General features: G+C 34.5%; 1 protein-coding gene across 1 annotated transcript in view; it reads left to right on the top strand.

Annotated features, from left to right (window-relative positions):
* angpt1 (angiopoietin 1) overlaps window positions 1-13,895 on the top strand; it is a 149,446-nt gene extending 135,551 nt beyond the window's left edge. The window contains exon 10 of the mRNA XM_030148140.1: window positions 12,993-13,895. Within this exon, the coding sequence (XP_030004000.1) occupies window positions 12,993-13,156 (164 nt within the window). The 3' untranslated portion in view covers window positions 13,157-13,895. The remainder of the gene's footprint in view (window positions 1-12,992) is intronic.
* Window positions 13,896-14,197: the final 302 nt, after the last annotated feature.

Here is a 14,197-nt window from a genome sequence, read left to right as displayed (position 1 = left end):
TGATGCACATATCAAAACAAAAATAAACAATTTTATAACAATAATACACATATCAAAAACAAAAATAAACTGTATCCATTTCATAACAATAATGCACATATCAAAAACAAAAATAAACTGTATCCATTTCATAACACTAATGCACATATCAAAAACCAAAAATAAACTCTATCCAGTTCATAACAATAATGCACATATTAAAAACAAAAATAAACTCTATCCATTGCATAACAATAATGCACATATCAAAAACAAAAATAAACTATTTTATAACAATAATACATATATCAAAAACAAAATAAACTCTTTCCATTTCATAACAATAATGCACATATCAAAAACAAAAATAAACTCTATCCATTTCATAACAATAATGCACATATCAAAAACAAAAATAAACTCTATCCATTTCATAACAATAATGCACATATCAAAAACAAAAAATAAACTCTGTCCATTTCATAACAATGATGCACATATCAAAAACAAAAATAAACAATTTTGTAACAATAATACACATATCAAAAACAAAAATAAACTGTATCCATTTCATAACAATAATGCACATATCAAAAACCAAAATAAACTCTATCCATTTCATAACACTAATGCACATATCAAAAACAAAAAATAAACTCTATCCATTTCATAACAATAATGCACATATCAAAAACAAAAATAAACGCTATCCATTGCATAACAATAATGCACATATCAAAACAAAAATAAACTCTATCCATTGCATAACAATAATGCACATATCAAAAACAAAAATAAACTATCCATTTCATAACAATAATGCACATATCAAAAACAAAAATAAACTATCCATTTCATAACAATAATACACACATCAAAAACAAAAATAAACTCTATCCATTTCATAACAATAATGCACATATCAAAAACAAAAATAAACTCTATCCATTTCATAACAATAATGCACATATCAAAAACAAAAATAAACTATCAATTTCATAACAATAATGCACATATGAAAAACAAAAATAAACTCTATCCATTGCATAACAATAATGCACATATCAAAACCAAAAATAAACTCTATCCATTTCATAACAATAATGCACATATCAAAAACAAAAATAAACTCTATCAATTGCATAATAATAATACACACATCAAAAACAAAAATAAACTCTATCCATTTCATAACAATAATGCACATATCAAAAACAAAAATAAACTCTTTCCATTTCATAACAATAATGCACATATCAAAAACAAAAATAAACTATATCCATTGCATAACAATAATGCACATATCAAAAACAAAAATAAACTCTATCCATTTCATAACAATAATGCACATATCAAAAACAAAAATAAACTCTATCCATTGCATAACAATAATGCACATATCAAAAACAAAAATAAACTCTATCCATTTCATAACAATAATGCACATATCAAAAACAAAAATAAACTCTATCCATTTCATAATGCCCAACTCAAAATAAACTGTCCATTTCATAATAATAATACACATATAAAAAACAAAAATAAACTCTATCCCTTTCATAATGCACAACTCAAAATAAACTGTCCATTTCATAATAATAATACACATATAAAAAAACAAAAATAAACTCTATCCATTTCATAATAAGACACATATAAAAACAAAAATAAACTCTATCCATTTCATAATGCCCAACTCAAAATAAACTGTCCATTTCATAATAATAATAATACACATATAAAAAACAAAACATAAACTCTATCCATTTCATAATAATAATACACATGTAAGAAACAAAAATAAACTCAATCCATTTCACAACAATAATACACAAATAAAAAACAAAAATAAACTCTATCCCTTTCATAATACACAACTCAAAATAAACTGTCCATTTCTTAGCAGTAATGTACATATATTAAAAAAAAAAACCTATCCATTTCATAACAATAATACACATATAAAATCAAAAATAAACTCTGTCCATTCACTCGTTTACCCTTCTCCTAAAGCAGCTCTAGTCTACTTTCAGCCCAAACCATGTCATAAGTACAACTACCAAAAAAAAAGTTGCAAATATCTTGATTTATCTTCTGAGCATGTGCAGTGTATCTACATGGCACCAGGAACAAAAACCAGAAATGCTTTTATGAGAAAAAACCATGATACACATATTCCCTTTAGCGTTCCAAAAGCACTTTTCTTTCATCGGCATCATGAGCAACTGCACAATATTCATTTCCCTATCATTAGTTCAGGTCTTTATGATCAAAACCTGCTCATGCAAGACATGTGTGGGACTAAATGTGGTCACTTATGCATCTATCCGCACCTATTAGACGAGTCTCCATCCCCACCCAGTTGCAGAATGCGCCGGTTGGAATTGAGCGCATTATAAAAATCCCTGGGCGCGGCACCAAGTGTCAAAGAGATTTAGAATGAGTCTGTTTCTCCTGCTGTGTAAGCGGAGCCCAGTGACCCCCGCTATCACCTCATGGCAGCGGTATTACAGCGGAGCCCTGACCTGGTACTAATCAAGCATCGCTAAGTGGAGATTGAAGATCGGCATTACATCTGAGGTCATCGCGAATGCAGTGGGGTAAAAGGAACTGGCAACCGACGGCTGATCAACACCCCTATTGTGCTTGATTCATACTCTGCCTATGGCCAGGCACAAAGCAGAGGCATGACAGCATGGAGCCTGAGTCAGGCCTGGTCTAAACCCAGCACCGAGATGACTACAGTACATACAGTATATCACTAGATTTATATCCTGAATTTATAAGAACAGGGCTGACACCAAGTGATGTAAGTGTCTGGAATTACCTTGAGGAAAATATACCTCTGAAACATTTATGAGGACAGCCTCAGCATGGCGTGTTCAGAATACGGAGGAGGATCTACACCAGGGCTCTCAAACTCATTTTCTTTCAGGTTCCACATTCAGCCCGATTTGAACTCCAGTGAGCCGGAGCAGTAAAATAATAACATAATAATCTATAAATAATGACAACTCCAAATTTTTGTCTGTGTTTTAGTGTAAAAAAACCTTTAAACTATGAAAATACTTACTTTTGTAAACTATCCAAACCAAAAAGATGTGAATAACCTGAAAAAACATGAAATTTCCTAAGAAAAATAAGTGCAGTTTTAACAATATTATGCCTCAACTTATTTCTACATGTGTATTATGGATCGGATCTACAAAGACACTAAACCAGGGCTCTCAAACTCATTTTCTTTTAGGGGCCACATTCAGCCTGTTTTGATCTCCAGTGGGCCGGAGCAGTAAAATAATAACATAATAACCTATAAATAATGACAACTCCAAATTTGTGTCATTGTTTTAGTGCAAAAAAACCCTTTAAATTATGAAAATACTTACTTTTGTAAACTATCCAAACAAAAAGGATGTGAGTAACCCAAAAATAAAAAGAAATTTCCTAAGAAAAATAAGTGCAAATTTAACAATATTATGCCTCAACTTATCATTTCTCCATGTGCATTATGGATCAGATCTACAAAGACACTAAACCAGGGCTCTCAAACTCATTTTCTTTCAGGGGCCACATTCAGCCCGATTTGAACTCCAGTGGGCCAAACCAGTAAAATAATAACATAATAACCTATCAATAATGACAACTACAAATTTTTGTCTTTGTTTTAGTGCAAAAAAAAACCTTTAAATTATGAAAATACTTACTTTTGTAAACTATCCAAACAAAAAAGATGTGAATAACCTGAAAAAAAAATTAATTTCCTAAGAAAAATAAATGCAATTTTAACAATATTATGCCTCAACTTATTTCTACATATGCATTATGGATCAGATCTACAACGACACTAAACCAGGGCTCTCAAACTCATTTTCTTTCAGGTTCCACATTCAGCCTGTTTTCATCTCCAGTGGGCCGGAGCAGTAAAATAATAACATAATAACCTATCAATAATAACAACTACAAATTTTTGTTTTTGTTTTAGTGCAAAAAAACCTTTAAATTATGAAAATACTTACTTTTATAAACTATCCAAACAAAAAACTTGTGAATAACCTGAAAAAACTGAAATTTTCTAAGAAAAAAAAGTGTAATTTTAACAATATTAGCCTCAAGTTATCATTTCTACATGTGTATTATGGATCAGATCTACAAAGACACTAAACACTTAATAACAGGCAGAAAAGAGTTAAAATTGTGCTTAATTTTCTTTAGTCATTTCAGGTTGTTCATATTTGTTCAGGTTAGTCACATTTTATTGTTACAGGATAGTTTGTAAATGTAAATATTTTCATAATTTAATGTTATTTTTTGCACTAAAACAAAGACAAACATTTGAAGTTGTCATTATTTACAGACATAGTGTAATGTTTTGGAGTTTTTTTGTTGTTTTTTTTCACATTAACTTGAGAAGAAAATATGGAGTCATTATTTTTTGTAGGTTATTCTGCTGTTATTATTTTACTGTCGATCATATTGGTCTGCATGTGGAACCTGATCTAAAATGAGTTCCACAGCACTTTGCAAATTCATCCCCACGGGCCGGATCGGAACCTTTGGCGGGCCGCATTTGGCCCCCGGGCCGCATGTTTGAGACCCCTGCTCTACACATATTGTACCCAGCACGGGGATACACAGTAGGGATAAAGCACTGACAGAAGGTACAAAGTATCCTTCCATCATGAGAACAAACAGCAGTAGCTCTGACATTTTTTAAAATAAGACATCGCCCCCTGTGAGTTTTACAAGTCCGTAAAAATCTGCGGACTAGAAACACAGAGGATACCGATCGTAAATCCCACAGGAGTGCTGTTGTGGAGGGTGAATGTTTATGTGTGAGGCGGCGTTTGTGTCTGCGGTTTATCAAGTTTAGAAAAGCAACACGAACAGGTTTTATTGTGTCCTGCTTTACGACAGAAGAGGAGGGAGAAAAAAGTTGTCTTATTATATTTGTCATCAATTTTGTCATGTCTACTGTTTTTTACATTTTTATTGCAACGCCTGTGCACCCCAACCAGAGTTATTATAGTGAGCATATAGTAACCTGATTTATTCTTACCTTTATTTCATTTTGTTGTGGCTTTTTATTTCAATTTACTTAGTTTTATTAGTGTGTGTGTAATAATATTAGTTGAGTTTTATGTAGTTTTATTGTTTGTTTTAGCAGGATGAAGAATGTACCTGTACCACATTTTAATTTACTTGTTAACGGTTCTATTAGGGCATTAACAGAAAAGCCGGTTTGTTGACGTGTCGACATCTCTGGCACAAGTCGACGTTACTTTGGAGGAGTCGACTAGTCGTGTGTTATTCTCTCACCCTTTCATCACACATTCAGTGCATGTCAATACTCTCATCTTTCCACATGAAAACATGGAGCTCAAGGTAGTGATGCGCGGCTCAGCGGACCTGGGTCAGATTGATGGAAAAAATGTCACTTTATTTATGGGGCAGGTCAAATAATTCCACAAAAGTGGGTTGAAAAAAAATTTAATAAACGACCCACTAGGGCTGTGCAATCAATCGAAATTCAATTATGATTTCGATTATTACACGCAACGATTACAAAAATTATGTAATCGAGAAAAAACGATTATTAATTTTGAGTTGTTTAATTCACGCGCACGCAAGCTACCATGAGCTGCTCTGCCCCGCCCCCCTCTAAGCTACTGCTGCCAGCTAGCCGGCAGGTCCACCCCAAGAGGAAAGTTGTACCTAGCGGTCTGGAAAAATAGCAGGAGAATCGCAGCAGAAGTGCTTGGTAAACAAAAAAGGCAAGTCAAATTCAATTGTATGGAATCACTTTGGGTTTGATGAAGAGCAAAAACCCATTACGTGCAAAAAGTGTTTCGTAGTTGTGTCCGCACCGACCGGTAACACAGCAAACCTTTTTAACCGTCTAAAGTTTAACCCCCGCAACCTTTATCATAATCTTATGAAAAACTAAAACACAAAAAAAAACTCCATCTACAATCTTCAGTCTCCGAATCTCTTTACGCTGCAACTCCCGTATTAACCTAACTGAAACCTCACGGCACGCCACTGAATTTACTATGTTTCATACTACACTGAACATACTTGAATTTATAATTTGCACTTTACGTGAGTTTTTTTTTTTTTTTTATTGCTCCAGTTCTATGGCAAGTCTATAGCAGTTTAATTCCAGTGCACTATTTGTTTACAAAAGGAAACACACTTGAATTTACAGTACACGTATTTGCATTCAGAAGATTTTTTTGTTTCGTACAAGAGTGAACATACTTTGTTTTAGTGGTTAAAAGCTTTATTTATATTTAAAGAGTATACCTTACATTGTTTTGCAGGAAAAAAATAAACAACTTTAAGGTTAACAAATAATCGTTTTTAATAATCGTGATTTCAATTATTGCTAAAATAATCGTGATTATTTTTTTTTTCTATAATCGAGCAGCCCTACGACCCACACATCATTAGCATAAGGCCAAGAGTGAAGGAGGAAGACGACTTAGAGTAGGATTACTAAACTGATTGTGATCTAGAAAAACTATGGTCTAAAGCGGTGTTTCCACTACATGGTACCGGCTTGATTTGGATCAGCTCCACTTGACTCAGCCTTTTTGGCGTTTCCATTACGAAAAAGGACCTGGAATCTGGTACCTGGTACTAGTTTTTTGGTATCACCGCCGCCGAGATTCCAAAACTGGGGAACAGATACTAAAACGTGACGTATAAACACTGCAGACCACTAATTGGTCAGAGAGTTGTCTCTGTGACCCATCATTTTACAAACAACAGAGGCGGAAGTTTACAGTAAATATAGCGGTAGGTTAATCCACATGATGACAGCCTGTAAAACTACACCACAGTCGGTCAAGATTCAGTCTTTGGTGGCCGATGTAAAAATTCAGCATGAGCTTTCAACTCCCAACTTTATTTATCCTTAGGAAAGGAAATTCGGTGTGCAGCAGGGGTCATAAACACATAAGCACATACGCAAAAACACATACACAGAAACAGCACCCCCAGATGTTACCCCAATAAAATTACACAATACAGGACAACACACAATGGAGCCACTCCCCTTCCCAGCACAAGTAAAAAAAGGTCCAATAGGGCAGTACACAAGTTCATTGCCATAATGGCCATGAGCCTTAAAAAGTAATCACATAAAAAGATCAAAAAAATTGACACATGAAAAAAAAAAATTCTAGATATCAGCTACGTGAATTCAGACTCCTAATAGCCACAGGAATAAAGGAGTCCCTAGCCCATCTGGTTCTCAATTGAGGAAGCCTAAAACGGCGACCAGAGGGGAGCAAATTAAACTCCCCAAAAAGTGGGTGATCAGGGCAGTTCCAAATTTGCTTGGCCTTACCGCTGACCCGTTTATCATATATGTCCTGCAGTGGGTTAGCTGTACCCCAACCACCTTTGATGCTACATTTATCAGCCTAATTAGCTTCCTCTTGCTGGTCATTGAAAGACCACCATACCACACCACAATGCAAGATGTTAAAATTGATTGAATAAAACACTGGTAAAACAAAGTCATCAGAGACCTGCACGCATTAAATGATTTCATCTTTCTTAAAAAGAAAAGTCTCTGTTGGGCCTTTTCACACACCACCTCTGTACTACTCTCAAATGATAATTTCCTATCAATAATGGTCCCTAAGTATTTGAATTCATCCAAATTTTCAACAACCTTATTTTGAATAACGGTTTGTAATACATATAGTTTTTTCTTTTGTTCAGACAAGGAATAGTTTTTAGTTTTTAGATGTTACCTGCTTTCTGCATCGCAGGTTGAATCTTAGGTGGTTTTTCTGGCGGGCTCGCGCTTTTATCCAGCTTCTCCAGTCGGCGGAGGGCCTTGACCCCCGTCATGTCCAAAACTTTCTTGGATAAGGCTAAAGACGTTCATTTTGTCTTCTGTTTATGTATGTTTATGTCGAGCCCGCCAGAAAAACTGCCTAAGATTCAACCTGCGATGCAGAAAGCATGTAACATCTACAGGGTGGGGAAGCAAAATTTACAATGAACATTTAGTTGTTTTTTCTCAGCAGGCACTACGTCAATTGTTTTGAAACCAAACATATACTGATGTCATAATCATACCTAACACTATTATCCATACCTTTTCAGAAACTTTTGCCCATATGAGTAATCAGGAAAGCAAACGTCAAAGAGTGTGGGATTTGCTGAATGCACTCGTCACACCAAAGGAGATTTCAAAAATAGTTGGAGTGTCCATAAAGACTGTTTAGAATGGAAAGAAGAGAATGACTATGAGCAAAACTACTACGAGAAAGTCTGGAAGATACTATTAAAGAAGAATGAGAGGAGTTGTCACCCGAATATTTGAGGAACACTTGCGCAAGTTTCAGGAAGCGTGTGAAGGCAGTTATTGAGAAAGAAGGAGGACACATAGAATAAAAACATTTTCTATTATGTCAATTTTCTTGTGGCAAATAAATTCTCATGACTTTCAATAAACTAATTGGTCATACACTGTCTTTCAATCCCTGCCTCAAAATATTGTACATTTTGCTTCCCCACCCTGTAAAAACTAAAAAACTATTCCTTGTCTGAACAAAAGAAGAAACTATATTTACATAAACAGAAGACAAAATGAACGTCTTTAGCCTTGGTTTGTAATACATTATGGGGAAACCTACAGAAATCAACAACACGCAACAAACGACTTTATCAGACACTCTCTGAGCAGAAGACACGGAAGTAACGCGCCGCATCGCTATGATGTCCAGGTACTGTAAAGTGGGTGGTATCCTGTAATGGAAACTCCAGCAATAGGACCTGGTACCAGAGTAGAGTCGAGTCGAGCCGAGTCGAACCGGTTCCACATAGTGGAAACACGGCATAAGTAATGTTCTGCGAACCATGTAAGCATGACCAATATTGAACAATAATTTGGACGGTCAGTGTGTTTGGATTATTCTGTTCATTTATTTCATGAAGCCAGCTGAAAAGTAGTTCTAAAAAAACTGTCTAACACTTCACCTATGCCGCTACGTTATTAAACTCCAAAGTTTGGACCAGAAATATCTTCTTGAACTTTTCTGTATCCTACTCGACTACCACCAGGATATGTCATGCACCACCTCCTCTGAAGGGCAGCATCAGGCATTGCTCAGTAAGTATCATGTTAAAATATACAGTAGTGTAAGTACATTTAATTCCAGATTTGATCCTCAGCGGTCACATCATCCGAAAATTGCAGGCAGTTGTGGAAATATAAGGAAGTGCCAGTTTCCATGCTCTATTATGTATATGTGGGGTGTGTGTGCACGTCCTCTGATGAAGCGGCAATCAATGTGAAATTTATATCTCTGTGTTCGCTGCCAACGACCGGAGCAGGGCATGGCTCCTGATTACTGACGCTTCTTGTGAAATGTCAGAGGCCACAGTGGTACTGAGGTCCTGACAGAGGAGAGAGAAGAAACGCAGCCATTTGTCACCGAGCGACTGACACATGCCATGCCTGGAATATGTTCTATATCTAAACTGTGGCCTAGGAGTGAAATTATGCTTTAATGCAATGGAGTAATCAGATTACACACTAGTTTTGTCATCTTATGGAAGATAATAGTAATAACAAGCCCTTGTATTTGGCCTCGATGATGCATTTTGCAACAGCGTTTCACATCAACATTAAACTCTGTCCCTTTCGTAGCAGTAATACACATATCAAAACAAAAATAAACTATGTCCAATTCATAATGCACACATTGTAATAAACTGTCCATTTCTTAGGAGTAATATACATATCAAAAATAAACTCTATCCATTCCAGAACAATAGTACATATATAAAAAATGAAAATAAACTCTTACCATTTCATAACAATAATACACATATAAAAAACGAAAATAAACTCTATCCATTTCATAACAATAATACACATAAAAAACAAAAATAAACTCTATCCTTTTCATAACAATAATACACAAAAAAAACAACTATCCATTTCATAACAATAATATACACATAAAAAACAAAAATAAACTCTATCCATTTCATAACAATAATACATATATAAAAAACAATTATAAACTATATCCATTTCATAACAATAATACACATAAAAAAATAAACTCTATCCATTTCATAACAATAATACACATAAAAAATAAACTCTATCCATTTCATAACAATAATACACATGTAAAAAATAAACCACTAAAATAAACTCTGTCTATTTCATAATGCACAACTCAAAATAAACTGTCCATTTCTTAGCAGTAATATACATATCAAAAACAAAATTAAACTCTATCCATTTCATAACAATAATACACATATAAAAAACAAAAATAAACTCTATCCATTTCATAACAATAATATACATATAAAAAACAAAAAAAAACTCAATCCATTTCATAACAATAATACACATAAAAAACAATTATAAACTCTGTCCATTTCATAACAATAATACACATAAAAAACAAAAATAAACTCTATCCATTTCATAACAATAATACACATAAAAAAATAAACTCTATCCATTTCATAACAATAATACACATGTAAAAAAAAAAAACCACTAAAATAAACTCTGTCTATTTCATAATGCACAACTCAAAATAAACTGTCCATTTCTTAGCAGTAATATACATATCAAAAACAAACACTATCCATTTCATAACAATAATACACATATAAAATCAAAAATAAACTCTGTCCATTCACCTGTTTACCCATTTCTTAAAGCAGCTACAGTCTACTTTTAGCCCAAAAGATGTCATAAGTACAACTAACAAAAAAAAAAAAAAAAAACACCTGAAAATAACTTAAATTATCTTCTGAGCATGTGCAGTAGCTATGCTAGCTCAAGCAAATCTGTCCTTCATCCACATAGCAGGTACGGTTCAGGGTAAACTCTGCGATGTCACCTTGGGAATAGAAGAGAAGTTTCCCATGCCGTTCAGTACTCTGATGACCCACTGAGGCACATGCACTCCTGCTTTAAATAGCACATGGTACTGAAAAGGTTCAGCAACAGGTACTGGCATGCCAACAACCCTTGTGAGACTAACACGTAGAGCAGATAGCAGTGGAAAGGTGTCTAAACTGTTGCCATGGCGCTCTGAGCGGAGCCATGGGAAACGTTCAACCTTCACTGAGATCAAAGCGAAAGAGGTTATGAATGAGGCGTCACATTCACAGTTTCATATACCTATCGTTACATAAATCTTTCTACAGCACTTGAGCTTTCAAAAGGCAGTGACGCTTTGCAAATTCAACCCATTCTCCTGTGAAAAATGTTGCCATTGTGTATTTCCGCACACCTGGATATGTGCAGTTTGTCATTCATGGATACTAGTACAAAAATACATCCGGACACCCGCTGGTTTTTAGTTTTAGGCAATAAAAGGACTTTGAAAAGACTGGGGTTTGATTTGAATATTAATAAACTCATTATGAGTATTATTATCATCTTTGTAGATTTTGTGGTGTGCCAGACCTTAATGGTATCTTTCAACTCTTACTACTGTGAGTGTCCAAAACTAACTACAGTCGTGGGAAAAATTGTTAAATCTAAATTAGATCTGCAGTGGGCCGAACCAGTAAAGTAATAACGTAATAATATATAAATAATGTCAACTCCAAACTTTGCTCTATGTTTTAGAGCGAAAAAAGTGAATTTACATTATGAAAAGGTTTACATCTACAAACTATTCTTTCAAAAGATGTGAACAAACAGAAAAAATAGGTGTAATTTTAACAATATTCTGCCTCAGTTTATCATTTACACATGTACATTATAACTTACAGATCACAGTGGATCTACAAATACACAAAACATTTAATAACAGACAGAATATTGTTCAAATTGTACTGACTTCTCTTAAGACATTTCAGGTTGTTCATGTTTGTTCGGGTTATTCACATTTTTTGTGAAATTATATTTTGTTTTAGTGTAAATACATGAAAATATGTACATTTACAAAGAGAAAAATTTGAAGTTGTCATTGTTTATATGTTATTATGATAGTATTTGACTGGTCCTGCCCACTGGAGATTGAATTGGTCTGAATGTGGAACCTGAACTCAAAGGATTGTTAATATCTTAGTGTAATTTTTGCATTTCACAAATTCAAGATTTTTTTTTTTTTTTTTTTTTTTTTTTTTTTTTTTGGCTTAATTCAAGTTTGTTTGGTTTTTTTTGTTTTCTTTTTTTTTTTTTTTTGCTTAATTCAAGATTTTTTGGCTTAATTCAAGATTTTTTTTTTTTTTTTTGCTTAAGTCAAGATTTCTTTTTTGCTTAATTCATGATTTTTTGCTTAATTCAAGATTATTATTTTTTTGTTTTGTTTTGTTTTGCTTAATTCAAGATTTTTTGGCTTAATTCAAGATTTTTTTTTTTTGCTTAAGTCAAGATTTCTTTTTTGCTTAATTCATGATTTTTTGCTTAATTCAAGATTATTATTTTTTTGTTTTGTTTTGTTTTGCTTAATTCAAGATTTTTTGGCTTAATTCAAGATTTTTTTTTTTTGCTTAAGTCAAGATTTCTTTTTTGCTTAATTCATGATTTTTTGCTTAATTCAAGATTTTTTTTTTTTTTTTTTTTGCTTGATTCAAGCAACAACAAAAAAATCTGCCAATGTAACATGTGAAACCTAGCTTGATAAGATTTCTTAAAATAAGATTTTCCAGATCTAGAACTAGAAATGAGAAAAATACACATGGTAAGATTTAGATTTTTGCACAATGTAGGAGAAATTTCCCCTGTATTACAATATAAATCTATTGTAAACCTCATCCCATTGTTGTCCTTGTCCCTAGTCGAATGTTTGTCTATATTAGGTCTATGTTCAAGTGTGATTGGGTTCATGTTGAAACGTGAGTATAGAAAAAAACCTAAGCCAGATTCCATGTATGTGTTCACGTACTTGACCAATAAAGTTGATTCTGAAAAAAAAACTTAATTTTTATAGTTAGATGATTTGATGCAGGTTAAATCTTCATACGTAGTAAAACTCATATTCATGTCCCCTTGTCGTCCTCTTTAGGTTGGTGGTTCGACGCCTGCGGTCCTTCCAACCTTAACGGCATGTATTTCACACAAGGACAACACGTGGGGAAGTTGAACGGTATCAAGTGGCACTACTTCAAGGGTCCCAGCTACTCCCTACGAGCCACGGCCATGATGATCCGTCCACTGGACTTCTCCTAGTCCTCCAAAAATCCTGGAACTTCCAAAGCGGCTTTTATCGCCTTTCGTCTCATCTCATTTCGCTGACCGTCCAAGTCGTGAATCTTTTCTACTAAACCTGGTTTCATCCCTGGGGTGAGCGCTGTGGCTGGTGCAGATCCGATGTGGTGTTTACATGCTACTGTTGCCTCTTAATCTTTTCCCTTCTGCACTGTTGTAAAGAGGGAACGTGAAGGACGACGCCAGAAGGACGACCTTAACCGGCTTCCTGTTTCCCCGAACAGACTCACAAACCTGATCGCAAACTTTCCATTTTATTTAAGGACATTATGAACTCAGGCGTGTTATGTGGCACCTGTAATTCGCGCACATTTTGAGCACAATATAATGTCAGCTTGTATTTATAAATCAAGCATTATGTTATAACACATTTTTCCTTTTTTCAGGGACCTTTGTTGCATAAAACATGGAGGTTGCGGACTCCTATTTTTCGTTTTTGTTTTTTTTTTACCTTTCACGGATGGAACGCCGCTATCGCAGAGCAGCAGGACTCTTGAACTGCAGGACAGAGCTGATCTGGAAAGAGAAGAGACGTTTGTATGTGCAGCCCATCAGCCCTTTGGTGGAATTTTATACTGTTTGTAATATTATTAATTTGCTATCCTAAATGTATACAATATCCATGTGTTGAAAGTGCGTTTTTGTTTCTTTTTACTGTACAGTGTATACAGATTATGTTGTCTTTATGTATAAGAAATACACTTCGGCTGAATCCCACTTCGCCCCTTGGCCCCTCCCCCTTACCCCTGACCCCTCCCCCTCTGTTTTGCACGTACATGTGAAGGGGTAGCGTTGTTTCGATTCTCGATTAGTCGGAAGGAAAGGGCTAAGGCGGAGGACGGAGATTTTCCAGGACCACACTACGAACAGAGGGGTACACGATAAAAATCCAAATCTGACCAAGTGTGTTTTTCTGGAAGTCTGGACACAACGGATGTTTTTGCTTCATATCTCATGTGTTTGTGTGGGATTTATTGAATCTTCAGTTCCAGATTGATCGGC

Source organism: Sphaeramia orbicularis, chromosome 11 (assembly GCF_902148855.1).
Source record: "Sphaeramia orbicularis chromosome 11, fSphaOr1.1, whole genome shotgun sequence".
NCBI lineage: Eukaryota > Metazoa > Chordata > Actinopteri > Kurtiformes > Apogonidae > Sphaeramia > Sphaeramia orbicularis.
The sequence above is the reverse complement of the archived record's forward strand: the minus strand, read 5'-3'. Positions and strand labels throughout refer to the sequence as shown.